This window comes from Cheilinus undulatus, linkage group 8 (genome assembly GCF_018320785.1).
Source record: "Cheilinus undulatus linkage group 8, ASM1832078v1, whole genome shotgun sequence".
Classification (NCBI taxonomy): Eukaryota; Metazoa; Chordata; class Actinopteri; order Labriformes; family Labridae; genus Cheilinus; species Cheilinus undulatus.
This window is the reverse complement of record NC_054872.1, coordinates 34,924,551-34,946,556: the sequence shown is the minus strand read 5'-3', so window position 1 is coordinate 34,946,556 and position 22,006 is coordinate 34,924,551. Positions and strand designations below refer to the sequence as shown.

Below are 22,006 nucleotides of genomic sequence, written 5' to 3'. Positions count from 1 at the left end.
GAAAATGTCTACCAGTTTGTTTTATTTTGTTTTCTTCATTTTGGTTCACATGTTTTGAGGACACTCAGAGGAGACACCAAAGAGAGAGAGAGTTAAAAGTCAGGAAGAGGAAGAAAATCAAGCGAAGGGTCATTTCTTTAGGAGTATTCTGCCAGGACATCCTCAATCCAGTACAGGAACTCGCACACTTTGACATAGACTCCAGGGTAGTTAGGCTGGGCACATCCCTGACCCCATGACACCAGGCCGTGGACCTCACCTTCACACACCAGAGGGCTGCCAGAGTCACCCTGATGGACAGAGAGAGAGAGGCAAACAGTGCTTTATTTATCCACACACGCAGAGTCTGGTAAGTCTTTAGATGTATTTACTATAAAGCTCACATTGCATGCATCTCTGCCTCCATCCATGTATCCGGCACAGAACATCCTGCGTGTGATCATACCAGGATAGGCATTCTCACAGTCCCTATCGTCCACCACGGGCACATCCAAACACTGCAGATGGGTTGGCATGTTCACTGAGATGCACAGAGAAGAGATTGAAACTTGTGAAGACATGGACAAACATTCTTCTCTTTGCATGTTTCATCCCAACACCTGGCTGTAAACTAGCCCCCTGATTTCCACGTTTGTCCCATCAGAAACACTAAACTTTGTAGATGTTTATCATTTGTCTGTTTCTGTTGACCCAAAGAGGAAGCCTGAGTCTAAAACACCGAGACAGGAATTAAAGCATTGTGCTAGCACCTTCCTCGCCATCCAAAGCTGTGTTCCCCCAGCCGGACACTGAGCAGGAGAGCCCACCACCTGGGCAGAAAGTGGGCAGAGAAATGGGTGCGACTGCCTCTGTCACCTCCACCGGGTGGAAGAGCTTGATCAGCATGATGTCGTAATCCATAGTCTGGTAGTCATAACTAGAAAAACAAAAATATAAAATATGCTCAAAAACGACTTTTTCGTTGCTCTGAATGGATCTATGAATAAAACAGAGGCTCATAAAATTATGTAAAGGTATTCTCACATAGGATGGTTCATTTCTTCACTCACCTAGGGTGCCAGATGATGGTGTCGGTCTTCATGAGCTGCTCGGTGCCCTCGAAGGTTCGCAGATCATGTTCTCCCAGCATGACCTGCATGGAATAGGGGCTGAGAGTGTGAAATATACATGAGAAATTTGAAGAGGAAGAATCTCTCAGTATGATTATTTCTCTCATTCTAAGGCATCCCTTTTCCTCTATTTTGCAAAGGAGACTGACCACTTTTATTTTAGATTTAAAGCTACCAAGAGAGAAAGTTTTATCTGGTTGTGTAATTGTGTAATTAATACGAATACCTAATGATTATATACAAAGCAAACCGGACCATCAGCAATAAAGCTGTAGCAGTTTATGTCAGTTTTTTAATGCTCGTAAGGGCAGTTTTGGGGTAGGAATCAAACGGGTTAGAAAAAAAAAAGAAACCTGTTTTCTAGTGCTTAGATTAACTTCATGTGATATGTTTTTGTTAAAAGATGGGTTCATGTCTGACCTGTGGCTCCCTTCCTACATGCTATTCCCCACTCTCTGCTCCCAGTTTCCAACTCTATCCACTGTCCTATCCATATGAATTAAGGCATAAAAACCCCAAAATGCATCTTTAAAAAAAGTTGTAAATGCAAAATAGTGGAATTTCCAAATGCAAAAAAGATAAGACAAAGTATCTTGAACACAGGAATACACATAAAATTAGCCTAGAGCAGGAATCTGTGTTACAGCAGTGCTATGCCACCAGAAGCTGGGGAGATAAACAACAATTAACTACAGAAAATCAGATTAATTGTTAATAGTTTGACAGCCCTATTTTATTTTAATCTCTCAGGAAATTTAATGCAGGGGTTCCCCAAAAATAATGTCCCAAAGACTTGGGATTCCTCACAATGACTTAGGGGGTGGCTGAGGTCAAGGCCGCCCATAAGGGGGGATAAAGGGAAGAGCTTTCTGGGGCCCATGGAGGTCAGCAAAGTCATTGTCCATTGTAAAGTTAAACTGTGGAATCTCTTTCTCCAAGTACAAATATATATAAGGCCTGTTAATATAAACGTGTTAATGCTCGTGATTAATCTGGAAAGCTTAACGCGTTAATAAAATAAAAACGCAATTTCATCATATGACTAAGTTTGACCACAACTTCCTCCCATAGACCTCCTGTGCAGATGTTAATGTTCCTTGGATGAAAAGGTTAAAGGCAGGTCAAACGCAGCCAGCAGTGATTGGTGAAGAGGCAGACCCAGGTCAGCTCCACGGCAAATTTCAATTTAAAAAGCTGCCTAATGGAGGCCTGGATGAAACAAAATTTGTTCGTACATACTGCGGCGATGAACTGTCTTTACGCCAAAGTACAACGAGTCTTAAGTACCACCTCCGGGCAAAACGCATCTTTGCTAATGCTAGCAAAGATGCTATCAACAACCATGCCCCTAACACGGGTAAGCCATGAAAGCTAATGTTAGCAAAGACGCTAGCAACAACACAAGATTAAGCCATACCGTCAAGCTACACCGGCGAAGTCCAGCAGACCCAGATTTGTCCCCAAAACGACAACTTCTAAGCTGGTTAATGCGTTCGCTAATGGGTCGCCACAGACTGCAGACCATTGACATCGTTGATGACAAAGGGCTTCAAGATATTATCCGAGTCGCCTCGGATGACCCGTACCACAGAACACCTATGAGAACTACTGTCACAAGAATCCGGACCTGTATGACAGCTAAAAAGGCAACTAAAGTGGAGCAGCTGGCCCGAGCTACATTTATTACACTGACGAGAGACCACTGGACATCAGTCAGCAACTTCAGCTACCTTGGCACACCTGAGCAGTCACTTTACAGCAGAACTTATTTTTAATCTGATGTGTTTGTCTGCCGGGTTCTTTTGCAGTTTATAAATATCATTGCTCAGTGAATTAAGACACTCTGATTTACAAACCACAAATAAGTTTAAAAACTCTAGTTTGTTTAATATTTCTTCATTTAAGCATCATACTTGAACTAATTTATCTCAACCAAAAATACAAGTAAATGGTAGTATTTTAAATGTTAATGTATAGATAATAATAATAATAATGATAATAATAATAATAAATATATTTTTTAGTAAAAAGGGCTTTCAAAGGGCTGTACATAAAGTTAAAATAATGAAAAAAAAATACTTGATAATAACGTTTAAAAATCTAAAAATTACTCAAACTAAAGAAATGCTGTGATTAATCATAATTAATCACAGAATAGTGATATGATTAACGACTATTTTTTTAAATAAATTGACAGCACCAATATTTTTTTTCATTAAAATATCAAAAAAATGGCAGTAAAGGTGGATAAATGGCTGTTTAAAAGAAGCAGAATGGGTCAAAATTGGCCAAAAAAGTATTGGAAAGGAGTTAAACTGGGGCAAATAAGTTGTGCAAAGGGGGAAAAATTAGCAAAATTGTGCAAAATTGATGAAAAGTGGCAAATGGTAAAGGCAAAAATGGGTGGGAAAAGTGTTTAAAAAGTGGCCAAAATAAGTAATTTCAAAATTAGAACTTTGACACGCAACTGTTAGCCCGAATAGGTACTAGCACCAAATCTGTGAGCAGGCCTGTTTGCTGAATCAGTCTCGTTTTTTTACTAGCTGTACCTCGTTCTTTCTCAGCTGGTGCTACTTACTTGTACCAGCAGTGGGCGACAGAGAGAACCCACTGGTTGTTGATGAGCACCCCACCGCAGAAGTGGTAGCCATAGTTGAGGGAGGCCATGAAAGGACGAGAGTGAGGCTCACACTCTTGTCCGCCGATGATCCTGCCATCTTCACGGGGAACTGCCGCTGCTCACACACATGAACAAACAGAGAAAGAGTCAACGAGTTTTTCAGCCACTTCCTATAATTGAAACGCTGATGTTACATGAGGCTGGACGTGTGTTAAGTTTATGCATCGAGGAGTGTATTTCTGTCTTTACCAGCAGCTCCGACCATCAACAGCAGAGCCAGCAGTCTCATGTTTTCAGGTGTCAGACCAGAAGACACCTGGACACTCCCTGGCTCGTATTTATATCCCGGCGGCCTCCTCCTCCTTCTCTTTCCTCTTGTTGACCTCGTCTGTGTCCTCACACTGTGTTCCCCCCCCTTGGCTCCAAGTGTCAACCCAAATCTGCTTTCTTATCACGCTCCTATTTTTCATGTTTGCCCACCTCTAGCACACCCCCTGCCATTTTGTCATCTGTGTGCCTTATTTACAAATGTGGAACAAGGTCTCCACACATTTAACACCTGTTTATGTTTCCTTCACTCACAAAAAACAAGTTACATAAAGACTTGGAACTATTTAAAAAAGGGGCTTGATTTCAACCAGGGGACTTGATTGGAAGAAACTCTGTGAATCATTGTTTCCATTAAAACAGCTCTACTTTGTTTGCCCTTGAAAGAAAGCCAGGATAGGTGAGAAAGGAATCATCTGTGCTATCAGAGGCAGGAACAACCTGCTGAAGCCTGTTTTTCAATTTCTTTGTCAGGTAGCAATCAATAGTCTTTAATGCCTGAGGTTAAATCACCCTGTTGCTGTTTCTTTCCTCTATAAGCAACCACACACATGGCTGCCTTCCATTATCTGCCACTATATGGTTAAACATGTGTCACCCTTGAAAAGAGAAGGCATGTTTATTTAAGTGATAGCTGTAGAAGATCTTTCTGTCAAAACAGAGAATACTCTCCAGGGCCAAACATGTGCGGGACATGGCTCACTTATTAACTGTAAAGGATGAACGTGGCACATAAGGAGATAAGGCTATTTCTCAGGGCAGAGACTTGTCCAGTGGGAGTGGACACAAATTTGAAGGGGTGGGTGGAGATTTGGAGTTGTAACAGACAGAGGAGTTAAGCTATAAATGCTGTGAGTGATTGATCGCTCACATCCAGTCTAGTCGTAGGAGGGCTTGAGTCAGACTCAAGATGATTGGCCTGTTTGTTCTCGCACTCTTGGGTGCTGCAGGTAAAGAAAAGCTGCATTAAATACTACATTTATTAGGTTTAAACAAAAGGTAACTAGAGAATATGAAACATGTTTTTCCTCACAGCTGCAGCCCCTACTGATGACAGAATTGTGGGTGGTTACGAGTGTGCAAGACACGAACAACCCTGGATGGTGTCTATCAACATTGGCTACCACTACTGTGGAGGCTCCCTCATCAACGACCAGTGGATCATCTCTGCTGCCCACTGCTGGCAGAAGTTTGTATTACTTCAGTGCGTTAAAAAAGTTTCTGTATGATGTAGATCTTATATTTATGATTGTTTTGTGTCCATTTCAGCCCCTATACACTGATTGCTGTCTTGGGTGATCACCACATCTGGATGCATCAGGGCACTGAACAGTACTTGACTGTAGATGCCATCTACTGGCATGAGAGCTACGACTACCAGACCATGGACTACGACATCATGATGCTGAAGCTGTCCCACCCGGCCACCATTAACCAGTATGTCAAGCCTGTCGCCCTGCCCAGCGCCTGCCCCAACGCTGGGGACATGTGCCTGGTGTCTGGATGGGGGAACATCTACTCAGATCAAGGTGAGCTACTGTGTCACTGACAATTAAAGTCATTCAAACATTTAATAATCATCTTTTTCCTTTTTAAATCAAGAAGAGGCTAATCAGGGCAAACTTTGCATATATGACCCTCCATATTAAACACATTGCACCACAAGGCAAAATAACCACCCCGCATACGTCTTATATCCTCCTGAGACACTGCATGTCCATGTAAGGGCTTTACATTTTTGCTTTCCTACTACATACTGCTAAATTCAGCTATTAGATTATTTGAGAGAATCATCCAGAATTTTCCTAGACGTTTAAGTTATTTGCTTGGAATGTTGGGGGAATTTACTTCAACATTTCAAGGAATTTTCCTGAAAATTTTTGTTTTTATAGTTTGGAGAGTTTAGTTTGAAGTTTTGGGAAGGATTTGCCTTGAAATTTTCTTGAATTTTCATGTAAATTTGAGGACTTGTGTGTGGAAGGTTGGGGGACCATAGGACTTTTTTTTTATTATTGTTGGGTTTTTTGGGGGGGCGTGTTTTTGGTTTTTTGTATGTCATAATTTTTAAAAAATTGAAATTTGCTTTGAATTTTTGGGGAGTTCACTTGAAAACTTCAGGTATTTTACAAGAACTGGGGGGGGGGATTTTCTTTAAATATGTGGGCTCAAAGATTTTCACTGACACGTTTGGACAATATCTGGGTAAAAATTTGGGATATTTTAAGGGGGTTTTTGTAAGTTTGAGAATTTTCACAAAGCTTTATGGTAATGTCTTGGAATTCTAATGGACTACGGGGGATTTTTGTATGATTTGTAAGTGTCTTATATTTTAATAGATATTTGGGGTGAAATTTGCTTTTAAATTTTAGGGAATTCACTTGGAAATTTTCATGTAATTTTGGGGGATTTTTTCCCCCTTAGATATTTCTTTTAAAAAACAACTTTCACTGAGGCATTCTGGTAATATTTGAAGAAATTTTGGGATATTTTATGGGAATTTTTAAAAGAATTTAAAGAATTTCTGAGATTTCATCCATAATTTGCCTGTACCGTTTATTTACAGTTTCAAATTTTTTCTTCAATGAACTTTATTTATAACAAAGTCTTGTAGTTACATTCATGCAATAACTACAATATAAACATCACAGACTAAACACATAATCTGGGATCAAAAAAGAATAAAGGGGAGAGATCTAAACCAAGGCTAAACTGTTTATGGACCCATTTTATAAGTAGATATGTGAACAGTGGCTTGCTTTAGCTTTGTTGGCTAATATGGCAACGCTACCTACGAAGTTAATGTTAGCATGTAAGCCAATGTAGCTAAGTTAGCTTTAGCAACGTAAGCTTAAGAAAATTCCGATTCAGACAACTTTATCTATCCCAAATGGCACTTTGGTTTGGCAGTCAACCCAGACCATACACACTTTCACAAACAGCAAACAGGAAATGTCTGGGACAACATAAAAACAAGTAAAGACAAATATTCAGTACATTGACAGAGGCCCTCATTGGCATGTTGATCCCTCATGAATGACTCTTGGGATGGCACACCCAGGGTCAGGCAAAGATTAAACACACAACAGCAGATAAAAGAGAATAAATAAGATACGCTAAGATTCATTAGATACACTAATTGCAGCTAAAGCTAACAAAGCTATGTAAGCTACTTAAATAGCATGGCTATGTAGCATATGTAGTTAATGTTAGCTATGTAGCTTCATTAGTAAAGATATCCATGAGCTTTGTGAGCTTCAGCTTTAGATGTGTTAGTTACGTAGCTGCATTTGCTACATTGGAATGTTTACTGGAAGACAAGCTTTTTCCTGTTAGCAGACTCTTAACGCAGAATCATTAAATGTTTTGTGATCAGGTTTTGGAGGTCAGATTTATTCCTAACCCTTACCCTAACCAAAATTTGAAACCCCTTTTATTTGACAGTTTTAGCATGTATTCCCATTCTGACAGAGGTGGTGTCCTAAAGTAATGGTCTGCAAGATGGTGCGTCTGAGAGTGGTGTTCTCCAGTCACACCCCTCTCCTTAAATTGCATCAAGATCAATGCATAAATGCTGGCAACCATGAGGAAAAGCCAGATCTTCAGAAGAAGACTTTTGTTAAGATTTTAGGAGGGCAGTTCTGTCATTGTATAAAAAATATGTTTGCAATCCAAACAGCAGCATTATAAAATTTGATTTGAAAAAATATTTTTGGCTTTTTGAAATTAATTAACTGTGCATTGGATTAATAAATATTTCTTGAGTGACTCAATAATTATGTTGTAATGTATGAAAAGTTAGGCTATTAACAGTGCTGAATGAGTTTAATAGGGTAAAGTGTATTGCATTAATTAATAAGCAGTCACTGAGCCGTGTATTTAGGTTAAATGCTAGGGTACAATAAATAAGTAAATCAATATGTGTTGAGTTATCAATAAGTGGCTGTTATAGCTCAGTTATCTGTCTCTGGATGATTATTGTTTTTATATGTGAAGCTGGTAGGATGCCTTGCTGCATGAGTCTGCTTTTATTTACTGGTAATGTCAAGTTAAAATTCAAGTACTAACTGGAAAACTCCTTTATTATTTTTCCAGTGTTCAACCCATTCCTCCTTCAGTGTGTCATGGTCCCCATCCTGTCTGACAAAGACTGTGAGGCATCTTATCCTGGTATGATCACTGACCGCATGATGTGTGCCGGATACCTGGAGGGAGGCAAAGATGCTTGTCAGGTACTCTCAGACTCTTACACAGCACATGAATAAGGTCTGATCTAATCAAAACACTGCATTTGGAGATAATAGCAGGAATAAAACCCTCTCTTCTTCCTCTTCCTCCTCCCTGCTCAGGGTGACTCTGGTGGTCCTTTGGTGTGTAATAACGAGCTGCACGGTATCGTCTCTTGGGGGCAGGGCTGCGCTCTGCCTGACTATCCGGGCGTTTACACCAAAGTCTGCTCTCTGCTGCCCTGGATCAACGATATTCTTAACAGCTACAGCTAGGCTGTGATCTCCCATCACAGAGCTACATGACAGAGGGGAAACCAGAGGAAGAGCGAAATTGACGGAGACAGGAGATGTCAGTGGGAAATGTCAGAAAGAGAAGAGGAGGAGGAGGGAGAGAAACAAGGAAAAAAGAGAGAGAGAAAGATGTTTAGTCTGAGCACAATCAATAAAATCTACCATTTTGTGATGCATCAGTGTGTTTATTATTGTTGACAGTTTGGGAGTGCACTTTGCTCTCACTGCAGAGGCTTTTAAGTACTGATGTTACTGTTGTCTGAATGCCTGGATTGGTACAACCAATCTACTGCTATACTAATGGTAGTGCAGGGTAAAAAATAAAATAGTGCATCAGCTCGTGAGCTAATTCCCAAATAAATTGTCAGTGTGAGAGAGAAGGTTCAATAAAAGCTTCACAGGCTGAAAATTACTACAAAAAAGATGAAGCACAGCAGAAATAGACAAGAGAGAATTTAGTTTGTTCTACAAAAGCTGCCAAGAAAAAGTAAAAACTCCTGTGAGGATTTTTATTTGGTTATGAAGCATGAAAATAAAACCGATCCTTCAGTATGATCTACAAAGCAAGGAAAACTATCATTATTAAGACTGATGACAGATGTGTCTTACAAAGTCTGTTATAGCCTGCTGCAGAGACTGCCTTTGTTTATTTGCCATAAGGAAAAAACAGCATATTTTACATGAACATCATAAAATTACACCCAAAGATGAGCAAAAAAAAATGTGCTGTTTTGACAAGTGGGTGACATCTCAAAGGAAACAAAAAGTTCCTTAAAGGAGTTTTATATGTGGTTGAACATATTCCAGAAACTGTAGCCAAATATCTCAGGTTCTAAACACAAACACAAAAGCTCAATAAAAATATATTTTAAAAACAGCTCATACCGTGCAAGAATAACACCACACAGAAAATAAATACAATGTGAATGTGAAATGTGAATTTATCAGGTCTCTTCTGACTCATTTGAAGAGGCTCAAATTCGTCTAGACCCTCTGTGTGGTTTGATTACATGGCTAAGCTATTTGCACATGTTGGAAAAATTGGCTCACCTTAACCTTCAACATGACTAACGTGTTCTGCCAATTGAATTTAGCCAATTTCCACCACTTTTAACCCATTTTGGCCACTTTTTTTAACTGCTTTTATAACACCCATTGTTGCTGCTTTTCGTTTCTAAACACATATTTGCTACATTATCATTTTTTTTTGCTACTTTCAATAAACTATTGCCACTCTTTAACCTCCATTTATTTCCACCAATTTGGCCTCTGCTACAGATTTTTGCCACTCTTCAACCACTTTTCACTATTTATAGTTTTCATTTTGGTCACTTTAAGCTTACTTTTTTGCTACTTTTAACCCATTTTTGCCTCTCTTTTAACTTGTTCACAACTTATTACTGTCAATTTTGGTCATTTTAACCCTTTTTTGCCAATGTTATCTTGTAGTCTGCAATTATTTAATTACTTTTTCCCTTAAAGTTACTAGAATTACTTTAACTTTATTCTCTGGGATCCTGACATTTGTGAACATCATGGATTAGCCATGAAGTCTTACATTACTTTCCAAATGGTTCAGTTCACTGTGCCTATCCACACTGTTAACATTACAAAATAAAAGTAATTATGTACATTTTGAAAAGGCTATATGGTACTACAGCATAAAAAACAATTTCATTTTTAGTTGTTTTGATATGAGTGGTTATTATCCATCGTAAAAATATGATTATCACAGCTTTACTTTACAATGACACATGATTTTTCTTACCTTACTTTGGCTGGGCCCCAGAAAGCTCTTAAGATTTAAAAAGAAAAATTTAATTTGCAACTAATCTCCATATTTGGAAATTCCACTGTTTTGTTTTTAAAACTGTTTTTGTTTCATTTCAGATTTTTGTACTGTCCTAAGCTAAGGGGAATCAACTTCCTGTTTGGATACAGGCCTACTTTTATTTTGAAAGCAAACAAGGAACTTCAGGTAGATAAAAGATAAAGACAGGAACTTAACCACAGAATAAAGAATGTGTCATGGGTTGAAAAAGAAACTAAGGTAACAGCAGAATGGTACAAATGTAATAACACAAGGTGCAGATGATTTTTCAATTGTCCACTGAGCTATCTGTGAGTTTTAAAGTGAAATAAGACATTAAGGAGCAGTGGTGGATTCAGTTCACTGTGGCTGCAGAGATGTTGCAGTGTCTTAACCAAAGTGTACTAAATAATGAAAAAAGGCATGTGATCAATCACCTCTGAAAAATTACACTTTTTATGGACCTTAATTAATCACAATTAATGCATCATGTTTTTTAACATAACTATAGATATGGAGCAATGTATTGTCTTGGCAATCCTCAGTATCAGAAAGAGAAATAAGGCAAGACTCATGAGAACAGCTTTTACTGTGGACTCATTAAAAAAAATACTAAAACTCAGTCACCAACACTTTGAGGCATGGTATGGTAAAATACACTTTGGTCGCACTTCTAGTTCAGTGACATGTAGTGCAGGATTCTTCAACACAGATTGTTTGGGAATTCACTTCTCCTTCCTCTATCTACATTCAGTAATATAAGATACATATGAGCACAGACTCTTTGGACTGGCAAATCTAATGTAAGAGCTGCATGGATAGTCTAACAAGATTTTTTCCATTGGTTGGAGAATCTGAATACTGTTTTCATTTCATGTCATTTCCATTTTCCCATCTTCCCATCTGTGTGTTGCAGAATGTTTGACACGTCTGCAACTGAAGCACACAGATTGTCACAGCTCTGGCTGCTTCCTGTCTGTCTCTGATTGTTTGTGTGCCACACCCTCCAACTGCTTGCAATCAAGCACCTTGCTGGATCACCTGGATGACTCAGCTGGATCCCATCAACTCATCTGCCTCAGTATAAGAAGCCTGGTTTCAGCTCCACTCGTCGCCAGATTATTACATCCACTCTGTGGTATTTATTATCGGCCCCTCTGTGCAAATTTAGTTCAGAGTTTCTACTGCTTGACTACTCCTTACCCGTGTTTCTAACAGCCTTTTTCTCTGTGCCCAGATTCTACAAATCCAGCCATCTAAACGACTCCTCCTGCAACACAGCTACGGAAAGCCAACAGGACCAGAATTCACCTGTCTCCTCTGATACCCAAACCAACCAGCCAGCCTACAACTGCAAACATTAAAACTCCTTCTAACTGCTCACCTCGTCTGTCTGCTTCTGGGTCCTACAACAAACTTCCTCACTTAACACAGATCTTGCCAAGCACATTCATCACATCATAACAATCAATTAAAACAGGTATACATCTATGTAAATGCAGCCAGAGTTGCATTTAGGATTCAAAACTTTGCTGTGTCCTTTCTTGCACATGCTTGATAAGAAAATTCAGAAATTCTTCCATGGTTCTCTCTGTTATTAGTCTTTTTGTTCAGAAGTTATGTGGAAAAAATGCAGACACATTCAGCCTTGGTTTGTTTCCATCACAATACCTTCAGAAAGGTCATTTGTTTCTTAACAATACTTTTTCTGACAAATTCTAAAAGGAAAAGCCCAAGGTTAGGATAGAGAAAAACAACAGATTTTGCTTTTGGATATGTGTTCTCCTACTGAAGATAATACATTTTAGCCCAAGAGATGCCATGTTAAAATCATACCTCATTTCTAGCAGGGCAGTAAAATAAAAACCTGCACATTCCTGACCCTTCATTAAAAGAGGTCTACATCTATCTTATATTTATAAATTCATATCCAATCTTAAGGATTTTTATTAGGGACTTATTTTGTGTGATTCCCAACCTAAATAAAGATTGTTTAAAAAAGACTGTATTTATTATATTTTACATGGCTGCTATTACTCTTTGTTTACTGCTGTGTGACACTTTTACAGCAAGTTACAGAGAGGCAGGAATCAACTGATAGACGGCTGCAAAGACATATCTGCCATCTGTTCCCTGCAGATAGAAAGAAGTGAGATGCACCTGCTGCCCTGTCCAGATACATGGATTATCTCTGAAACGAGATACAGGAACAGATAAAATGAGTACACAGACGTTGGCAGTTAGAAAGATTACTGAATGAGTTAAATAAAAATTTGAAACTTAAACACAATTTTCCTACCTATTCATGAAATGGTAGGAAACACATTACCAGGATGTAAATAAAGAGCAAGAGTTGTGGATGTACTTTCTTAAAAAAAAAATGATAGAATTAAAATACTAACAGAAAGATGAAATTCTTGCATTTGAACACATAATTAAAACTGTTTAAAATGATATACAGTTTAACTATTCCTTTTTCATAACTACATAAAAGAAATGAAATTTTGCACACAATTCTGAGACCTTGAAGCTCAAGTATCAACAAGACTCCATACCTTTAAACTCTTAACACAATTAAAAATACTGTCGCTCAAGTATCACTCATAATCACAGCTGTGCAAACCTCAGAACAGAAGTTGGATCATTTATCACACTTTATTAACCAAGCTACGGTTCAGTATTTTGTACACAATTCACTTGTTTCCACTGTCAAAAGTTGGGAAATGTACCAAATAACCCATCCATACACTTCTGATGAAGGAATAAAAATATAACTGATAAAGAATTTCTGTGGCTTTTGGTATGATGTTCATGTAAAAAACAGACTGAGGGAAGATAGAACAAACTTACTATGGATGCAATTCCCAGACCAAGCAGTCGTCTGTCCTCGGTGTGAATGTGGAGAGAAAACTGTGAGCTGGAAAGAGATGTTTTCTTTAATTTTGTTTTCTTTAACCTTCTGCTGCACCCTGATTATAACATCACTTATTAAGCTGGATCAGTCTTAAAAGTAGTAAATGCTCACAAAAAAAATCACAAATGTATTTTTGGATTTGTATATAAAACATTTTTAGGATTTAAATATGAATTACTTGATTAAGAAAAATGTTTCCAGTGCTCACAAAAAATGTGTCATTATAAATAAATATAAAATTCACAAATATTTGTATTATGCATAGTATGTGCACTGATATTTTTATTTAAATATATGAAATAGAAATAGTGTATTGCAAAATAACTATTTTATTCATTTAATCAAAAACATTTTCATGAGACATTTACATGGGCTCTACATTTGTGAAATGCACCGCATTTGTGTGTGAAAGTAACAGGCCCTGTAGGCTAGGTCTATTTCCAGACTTAGTTGTCCTTTAAGTCAGTGGTTCTCAAACTGGGGTTCACGAGCCACAGCTTGGGGGTCTGCGAAATTATTCAAAATAAATGATTAAAGTGATGCCACATCATTAAAAAGCAATTAAATACATATAGGGACCACAGTGCCAAAAAACAACCATACTAAACCAGTGACTCCCACATTAGTCAGCTTTGGGCCAATAAAAACTCAGATATGATTGTGACATATCGTGTAAATCTAGCACTCGTCACACATCAGTCACTTTGCTCTGGATGCATTTGTTGTGCAGGTCCAGCTAGCATCAATGGATAAATATTTAAGTGCGCCCACTTCATCAAGTGATGCTAGGCTAAAACCTGCTAAACTGAGAAAATATGACAGCTATCTGAAGTTTGGTTTTATTGAGAGCAGTGACAGAAGACCCAAATGTGCTGTGCATCTTTATGTGTTTATAAATGGAGCCATGAAGCCCACCGAACTTTTTAGGTTGAAGAGGTTAAAATACAGCATCTAGGGGTACAAATGGCAGTTAATATATGTTTAATCAGTGTGAGGATTATGTGGGGGTCCTTGGAAAATGTTCTGCCCTGTAAGGGGTTCCTAGTCCCAATAATTTAAGAACTCCTGCTGTAAACAACAGGAAAAGAGTGAAATGGACAAGAAGTAGTGTTTTCTTCCCTCACCTCTGTCAGTCTTTTATTTCTTAAACATAAAAATGTGATTCTGTTTCCCTTAAAATGCATCTTTGTTAAAAATTTTCATCAAAAAGTTACCATTTTCTTTCTCTCATAACAAACTGTACACACTCATGTACAAAATAAACACATATATTGAGCTCTTTTTCATGCAGAATTTGCAACATTACAGATAAAACTCTTAAGCATGTGCTAACAAATAAATAATGGAAAACCCGATAAAAGCACTGGCAATGCTGGTGAAGCTGACATAAACCTTCTTAACACACAAGTAAAACCACAATTAAGAAAACTAACAGTAAACATTAGCCTAGCTTTTACCAGTTTCAAGGAATGTGAAAGGAGCCTAACAAGGTTAACAAAACATAGGGGAGCTTTAAACAAGGTCAAAACATGCTGCTCATAACATAAAGTAGCATGCTAAGCTGATACTCATTAGCATTTTACAATGCGGACATTACAGTGAACAAAAAACACATACTGGCACAAATGCTACAATGACTACGACACTGTTTAAACCTTTACAAGCTGTAAAAGTTATTTTGACCTCACATGTGTGTTTTATGATGTTTACTAACCTTTAAACAACAGGAAAAAAGTGAATCAGACAGTAAGTACTATTGTCTTCCCTTGTTTCCCTCAGTCTGACGAGGAGGGCTGCTAGGCACACTGAGCCGTCACCCTGGGAGGCTGAGCCCCCTAGTGGCGTAAACTGGAACTACATCCAAAACAGGCTATAAACAAAAATGTAGAAAAAATTGCTTTCATTCACATATTTTTTTGTACAGGATTCGACACATTACAAACAAATACATCACAAAATTATGGCAACACATTTCTGTGTCACAGAAACCTTAAGAGACACCTGGCTAAAGACATCAGACATCCATAAAGACCTGCACTTTGACAAGAGGCAATCCTAGAACAGTTTGATTTTTCTTTCCATGGCCCTAGCCGCTCTGCCCATAACATTTGCCTAGACAGGACTCCATTGTACTACAGTAAACCAATGTTTCATTCTAGATGAATTTCACCTATTGATAGAGAAAAGCTGTTTTCAGAGTGTCACCTTGTGCTTTTGGTGGGCAGGAGCCACACAAAGCATTTCGGGAACCCAATGCAGTGTGAGGCTGAAAAATATTGGCACTTTTAAAATGCTTCCCCTCAAAATGTAACATTTATCTGCAAAAATTACAACATGGGTTTACTGTATAGTTTACACACCCTATGGGGCTCAGTTTTAATGCGCATGTTTTGGGAATTTCCAACTATATGCATTTATGGATGAAATATGCGGGGGGGTTTTCAACATAGGATCATCTCTAGCTAATTAGATGCCTCCTTTGCAGCCAATAACATGCGGGCACATCCACATGGGGGTTGAATCACTTTTAGCCTATCACATACACCAACACAGGGGGATAATTCACTTTTCAGCCAATCATGTGAGACCTCAGCTGATAGCTGTATTGGTGGGGACTTTTTGTTTTGCTAAGTGCTAGCTAAGCTCTGTCGAAAATATACCTGTATGATGTCCACCGCATCGTTGATACCTGTTCCCAGAAGCAAGCAGAAGGTATTTGTATGACTATGAAGGTGAATATCCCACCATTAGCTTGGTGCTAGTTAGCAATGTGCTAACTCACTAGCTTTCCTAATTTAACAGACAGCAGACAGACATGATGTGCTTTAATTCTTTTATTTGTCATATTGTCCAGTGCAAAAAGATGGATTATGAACAGCTAATGGTGGTGAGCTGTTGTCTGGACTTGGTGGTGAACATGGATCACTTAATAGCTGGCCATGGTGTTCTCCAGCCAGTCGTTGAAGATGCACACCTGTGAACAGAGAAAGAACAAGGTTTGTCAGTACAGCAGCTTTACTGGTTAATTCTAACTGGACAATTGATGAAGTCATGAAGAGATATTTAGGCTTTACCTTGGCGTAGACGCCGGGGTGGTCCCTCTCGGCACATCCGTATCCCCAGGACACAACACCCTGCAACTGGCCGTTGCACACAACGGGGCCACCAGAGTCACCCTGAGAACAGAGTGATGGGTTATAAAAGCGTGATAAAGTTGGATAAACAAGAAGGTTTTCACATGATTATTGCTGCCTGAATGTTTCATCACATACCTGGCAAGAGTCCTTGCCTCCCTCCAGGTATCCAGCGCAGAACATGGCATCAGTGATCATGCCGGGGTAGGAGTTGTTGCAATCCCTGTCGGACAGGATGGGGATGTTCAGGCACTGCAGCTTGTCGCTGTCAGCGGCTGGAAATCACAAGAGAAATGCAAAGTTGAGGCTTACTGTACAAGGCAGTCAAGACTTAGAAGTTAAGAAAACAGTGTAAGGTTTGTTACTCACTGGAGCTCATGGTGTTGCCCCATCCGGAGACCAAGCACATGGTGCCAGCGGGAGCACAGCTGGAGGGCAGATCCACAGGCTGCACGTACTGGTTGAGGGTGGCGGGCTGGCTCAGCTTGATCAGCATGATGTCATTGTCGATGTTCCAGGAGTTGTAATTGGGATGACGGATGACGCGGGAAGAGCTGATCCACTGCTCGGTACCCTCGTTGATTCCAATGTGGTGCTCTCCGAGACGGACCTGGACGCGGCTGAAAAATCAAGAAAGAAAGGATTAGAGAGAGAAACACACAACTGACCAATCAAAGATGAACCAGCATGCACTTCAGGAAAACAGGACGACTGTGCTTACGACTTGTAGCAGTGAGCAGCAGACACAACCCAGTTCTCGTTGACCAGGGAGCCTCCACAGAAGTGGTAGCCAGAGTTCAGGGAGACCTGATGGGGCTGAGAGTGGGGGGTGCACTCATACCCTCCGACGATCTTGTCGTCATCAGTGGCGACTGTAAATGAAAATATTCAAATGTTAAATGTCAATAAAATATTTCTTTAAAACCATGTTTTACCATTCTAATATAAACCCTTTAGTAGAATGCTCTGGTTAAAGTTTAGTGATGAAGCTCAGTAGACTTTCAGCCTGCAGGAAAAAAAGCTAGCACTCACAGGCAGCTCCGATGAGCAGAACGAAGACCAGAGACCTCATGGTTGCTGAGTGATCTTGTGGATGAGAGACTTCACCTGGAGCTCGGGTTTATATTCACTGTCAGGAGAGCGGCCCTGTTCTTCGGCCACGCTCATTGGTCGGTAAGGAGCCAATCAGTGCAGCAGGATAAGGTTCAGGGTGCAAGGCAGTTTTGTTGTCATGTCAGCAAATTTGTAAAATCAAAATGGGGCCATTGAAATGGGTCCACTGGGTTCTGTTTTGTACATTTATCTATTGAAAACAGCCATAAGACTGAATATGTGTTACTTTACATCCGTTCACACACCTTGCCTCTTGATAACATTTACAGCCCCAATAAATGTTTTATCAATTAGAGGGTTGTGAAATGTTAACAAAGAAGAAGATCATTTAGACACAATGCAAAGCAACGATTAGTGAAGAATGAATAAAAGTGCACTTTTCAATTTTTCAGAATACCACACATTAAACGTGAAGGCAGTTTCATTCAAAGTCAACACTCTCTGTGGAAATATTTTTTTTATCCCCCTAATGCCATTAAATAAAGGTTATTAACACCAAAAATGAATGGAAAATACCTGATGAGATGTTAAGTATGGTTATTGATGTTAAGCAGTATGTGACCTTGTTCAAACTTCTCGCTCTTGTTCTTCTTTAAAGAACATCCATGCCTAAACTTTATGTAAAACACATCTCAAAATGACTCTGCCTTTCCATCTCTTCTGTAGTCAAACAGTTTAATCCTTAAATTATTTAGACATGCTACTTTAATTTGCTAAAGTTTTGAATCCTCCCCTTTTTGTCAAAAGTTGGCTCATGTTTCTGTTGTCAGTTTGCACAAGTACACAAGTGGCTCTATATTTAGATGTGTGTGAACCGCTGACTGTAGATACAGATGGACGCGTTGCCTCGACCTCCACCTGCTGCACAAAGAGAGTAGCCCAAAAACCTTCTTTGAGGAGCGAAGACTTATTGGACATTTAGAACTAAAGTTTACTAGGAGAGCCTCAGCATTAAAGTCATGCTGCTTCGCTTAAAGGGCTCATTAAACTCATGGGTAAAATTGTATTTAAAATCTATATTTTTTGGTGATATTTTATATTACATATACCAGCCTTTCCCATACTTCAGTGCGCTGCGGCTCAATTTGAGGCCTGAAAAATCTTCTGTGGTCCACCAAAGCCTTCATTCAACCATAACATGAGACTGAACGTATTTACCTTTTTATTTCTATTTCATAAACTGAAGATTTCAAAGCAAATGCCTTGTTTTCAGGCATCAACGCCAAGAGAAAGTCTTGACCTAGTAGATAAGTACAATTAATGAGCCAACAGTGTTTATTTTCTTAAAACAGGCATGTGAAAATTCATCTTTTCTTTTTTAATTTAAGTGCTTTAAAAGTACTCTGTGACTGTGTAAATCTTTTCCTAGTTACATTAATGCATCATAGCAGACTGTTTAATGCAGTGGTTCTCAACCTGGGGGTTGGGACCCTCTTTGGGGTCATGAGACACTGAGAGGGGGTTGCCAGATGCCTTCCAAAAAACAAGTATTTGAAAATTGTAAAAATTGTATAGTTTACCCATTTTCATTTTAAAAAATGTAGACAGAAATGTAATTAAATGTAAAATAGAATCATGGTCATTTGGTGAAATCAAAGTAATGCTTAACATTTTAAAGAATTCAGTGTTTTGAAGATGATGTAAATTAAATAGCTTGGCAGTTTTTTTAACTTCTTTGACTTAGACATAATTTTAATTTGTAATCAGGTATTTTATTATCAATTCAAACCTGATTTTAATTTTGAAAATTATGTTTATATTTTTTTATAAGGTAAAAGCCCTATTGTGGCCCACCTGAATTACCCCCATGGCCCACCAGTGGGCCCCGACCCACACTTTGGGAAGCACTGGCATACGCACAAGGAAATTAAGATGTATAAAAAAAACACAGTCAATAAAAGAGCAAAATCGGAAGAATGTTGTGTGTGTTTTTGGTTTTTGCAATGGGCTGTTTGTGAATTAACCAAACTTCTTATGAGGTAAAACTTGCATTCAAAGAATCAGACTTTTCTGACAAATAATTGATGTTTAAAGCCTTACAAGCATTAAAAAAGGAACTCAGAACCCATTGTATGTCAACAGAAATGAGTATGATGATCACAATCTATAAAACTGGGTTTGAGGAAAGCTATTTTATATGTATTTAATTTTTTTTTTTTTTTGCCCCATGTCCCATTAGTTAACATGGAGGAGGAGGGATTTATTGACAAGACAGCAGCCAGTCAGATGGGGGAGCTCTGAATCATTTGGCTTTATTTGTGGTGAGATATTGCTCTGTCCATTCTTAATACAGTCTGAGGTATGAATATAAAGTAAAGCCTAGCCTCCTAGCGCTGATGCCTCGACCTGTCAGTTATATCAGACACTGCAGAACTTATCACCTTAATTAGATAAAAATGAAAAGGTCATCAAACTTTCAACCCAAGCACAGTTTTGAATGGAAAAGAAACAAACCACTGAGACCACAACCAATTTCATATCAGGTCTGCTTTTCTGATTGAAAAGAAGGTATTTCACTATGGGACTCAAAAGAGATGTATAACTTTTGGAGTCAGCCTCAAGTGGACAGAGAGGGAACTGCAGCCTTTTTTTTTTTTTTTTTTTTTTGGCATTTTTGCTTTTTTTTTTTTTTTTTTGGCATTTTTGCTTTTTTGCACTGGCTTCATATTTCAGAGGTTGCTGTTTATCTAGACCTGCTGTCCCTTCTGATCTGGGAACTCATTCATATAAAAAAATAAGTTTTATATAAAATGTGAACACATTTCTGAGAGAACCAAATGTTTGGAATAATTTCACAGAAAGTAGTACCATATGAATTGCTTTAATTCTTTTATTTGTCATATTGTCCAGTGCAAAAAGATGGATTATGAACAGCTAATGGTGGTGAGCTGTTGTCTGGACTTGGTGGTGAACATGGATCACTTAATAGCTGGCCATGGTGTTCTCCAGCCAGTCGTTGAAGATGCACACCTGTGAACAGAGAAAGAACAAGGTTTGTTAGCACAGCAGCTTTACTGGTTAATTCTAACTGGACACTTGATGAAGTCATGAAGAGATATTTAGGCTTTACCTTGGCGTAGACGCCGGGGTGGTCCCTCTCGGCACATCCGTATCCCCAGGACACAACACCCTGCAGCTGGCCGTTGCACACAACGGGGCCACCAGAGTCACCCTGAGAACAGAGTGATGGGTTATAAAAGCGTGATAAAGTTGGACAAGCAAGAAGGCTTTCACATGATTATTGCTGCCTAAAAATTTCATCACATACCTGGCAAGAGTCCTTGCCTCCCTCCAGGTATCCAGCGCAGAACATGGCATCGGTGATCATGCCGGGGTAGGAGTTTTTGCAATCCCTGTCAGACAGGATGGGGATGTTCAGGCACTGCAGCTTGTCGCTGTCAGCGGCTGGAAATCACAAGAGAAATGCAAAGTTGAGGCTTACTGTACAAGGCAGTCAAGACTTAGAAGTTAAGAAAACAGCGTAAGGTTTGTTACTCACTGGAGCTCATGGTGTTGCCCCATCCGGAGACCAAGCACATGGTGCCAGCGGGAGCACAGCTGGAGGGCAGATCCACAGGCTGCACGTACTGGTTGAGGGTGGCGGGCTGGCTCAGCTTGATCAGCATGATGTCATTGTCGATGTTCCAGGAGTTGTAGTCGGGGTGACGGATGACGCGGGAAGAGCTGATCCACTGCTCGGTACCCTCGTTGATTCCAATGTGGTGCTCTCCGAGACGGACCTGAACACGGCTGAAAAAAAACAAGAAAGAAAGGATTAGAGAGAGAAACACACAACTGACCAATCAAAGATGAACCAGCATGCACTTCGGGAAAACAGGACGACTGTGCTTACGACTTGTAGCAGTGAGCAGCAGACACAACCCAGTTCTCGTTGACCAGGGAGCCTCCACAGAAGTGGTAGCCAGAGTTCAGGGAGACCTGATGGGGCTGAGAGTGGGGGGTGCACTCATACCCTCCGACGATCTTGTCGTCGTCAGTGGCGACTGTAAATGAAAATATTCAAATGTTAAATGTCAATAAAATATTTCTTTAAAACCATGTTTTACCATTCTAATATAAACCCTTTAGTAGAATGCTCTGGTTAAAGTCTAGTGATGAAGCTCAGTAGACTTTCAGCCTGCAGGAAAAAAGCTAGCACTCACAGGCAGCTCCGATGAGCAGAACGAAGACCAGAGACCTCATGGTTGCTGAGTGATCTTGTGGATGAGAGACTTCACCTGGAGCTCGGGTTTATATTCACTGTCAGGAGAGCGGCCCTGTTCTTCGGCCATGCTCATTGGTCGGTAAGGAGCCAATCAGTGCAGCAGGATAAGGTGCAGGGTGCAAGGCAGTTTTGTTGTCATGTCAGCAAATTCATCACTCACCTTGCTTTACAACATCATCATTCAAAGTCCCATATGATGCTTTTTGAATAAAAGTTGTTTCAGTCTGGGCTGAAAGT

General features: G+C 39.4%; 4 protein-coding genes across 4 annotated transcripts; 1 reads left to right on the top strand and 3 right to left on the bottom strand.

Moving 5' to 3' along the window:
* Positions 1 to 5: 5 nt before the first annotated feature.
* On the bottom strand, positions 6 to 4,139 carry LOC121513751 (trypsin-like). The gene is made up of 6 exons (XM_041793703.1): positions 3,979 to 4,139; positions 3,688 to 3,844; positions 1,050 to 1,148; positions 750 to 916; positions 384 to 520; positions 6 to 290 (listed from the first exon to the last, which is right to left on the bottom strand). Exons 1-6 carry the CDS (start codon positions 4,016 to 4,018, stop codon positions 138 to 140), a joined length of 753 nt encoding a protein of 250 aa, XP_041649637.1. The 5' UTR covers positions 4,019 to 4,139; the 3' UTR covers positions 6 to 137.
* A 723-nt stretch (positions 4,140 to 4,862) lies between these two features.
* Positions 4,863 to 8,749, top strand: LOC121513752 (anionic trypsin-1-like). The gene is made up of 5 exons (XM_041793704.1): positions 4,863 to 5,006; positions 5,092 to 5,245; positions 5,326 to 5,585; positions 8,149 to 8,285; positions 8,403 to 8,749. Exons 1-5 carry the CDS (start codon positions 4,967 to 4,969, stop codon positions 8,553 to 8,555), a joined length of 744 nt encoding a protein of 247 aa, XP_041649638.1. The 5' UTR covers positions 4,863 to 4,966; the 3' UTR covers positions 8,556 to 8,749.
* Positions 8,750 to 16,116: 7,367 nt separating this feature from the next.
* Positions 16,117 to 17,565, bottom strand: LOC121513755 (trypsin-1). Its single transcript, XM_041793707.1, has 6 exons — positions 17,464 to 17,565; positions 17,153 to 17,303; positions 16,801 to 17,051; positions 16,570 to 16,706; positions 16,372 to 16,473; positions 16,117 to 16,271 (listed from the first exon to the last, which is right to left on the bottom strand). The coding sequence occupies exons 1-6, from the start codon at positions 17,501 to 17,503 to the stop codon at positions 16,224 to 16,226; spliced, it is 729 nt and encodes a 242-aa protein (XP_041649641.1). The 5' UTR covers positions 17,504 to 17,565; the 3' UTR covers positions 16,117 to 16,223.
* A 2,791-nt stretch (positions 17,566 to 20,356) lies between these two features.
* On the bottom strand, positions 20,357 to 21,833 carry LOC121513753 (trypsin-1-like). Its single transcript, XM_041793705.1, has 6 exons — positions 21,708 to 21,833; positions 21,398 to 21,548; positions 21,044 to 21,294; positions 20,813 to 20,949; positions 20,615 to 20,716; positions 20,357 to 20,514 (listed from the first exon to the last, which is right to left on the bottom strand). The coding sequence occupies exons 1-6, from the start codon at positions 21,745 to 21,747 to the stop codon at positions 20,467 to 20,469; spliced, it is 729 nt and encodes a 242-aa protein (XP_041649639.1). The 5' UTR covers positions 21,748 to 21,833; the 3' UTR covers positions 20,357 to 20,466.
* Positions 21,834 to 22,006: the final 173 nt, after the last annotated feature.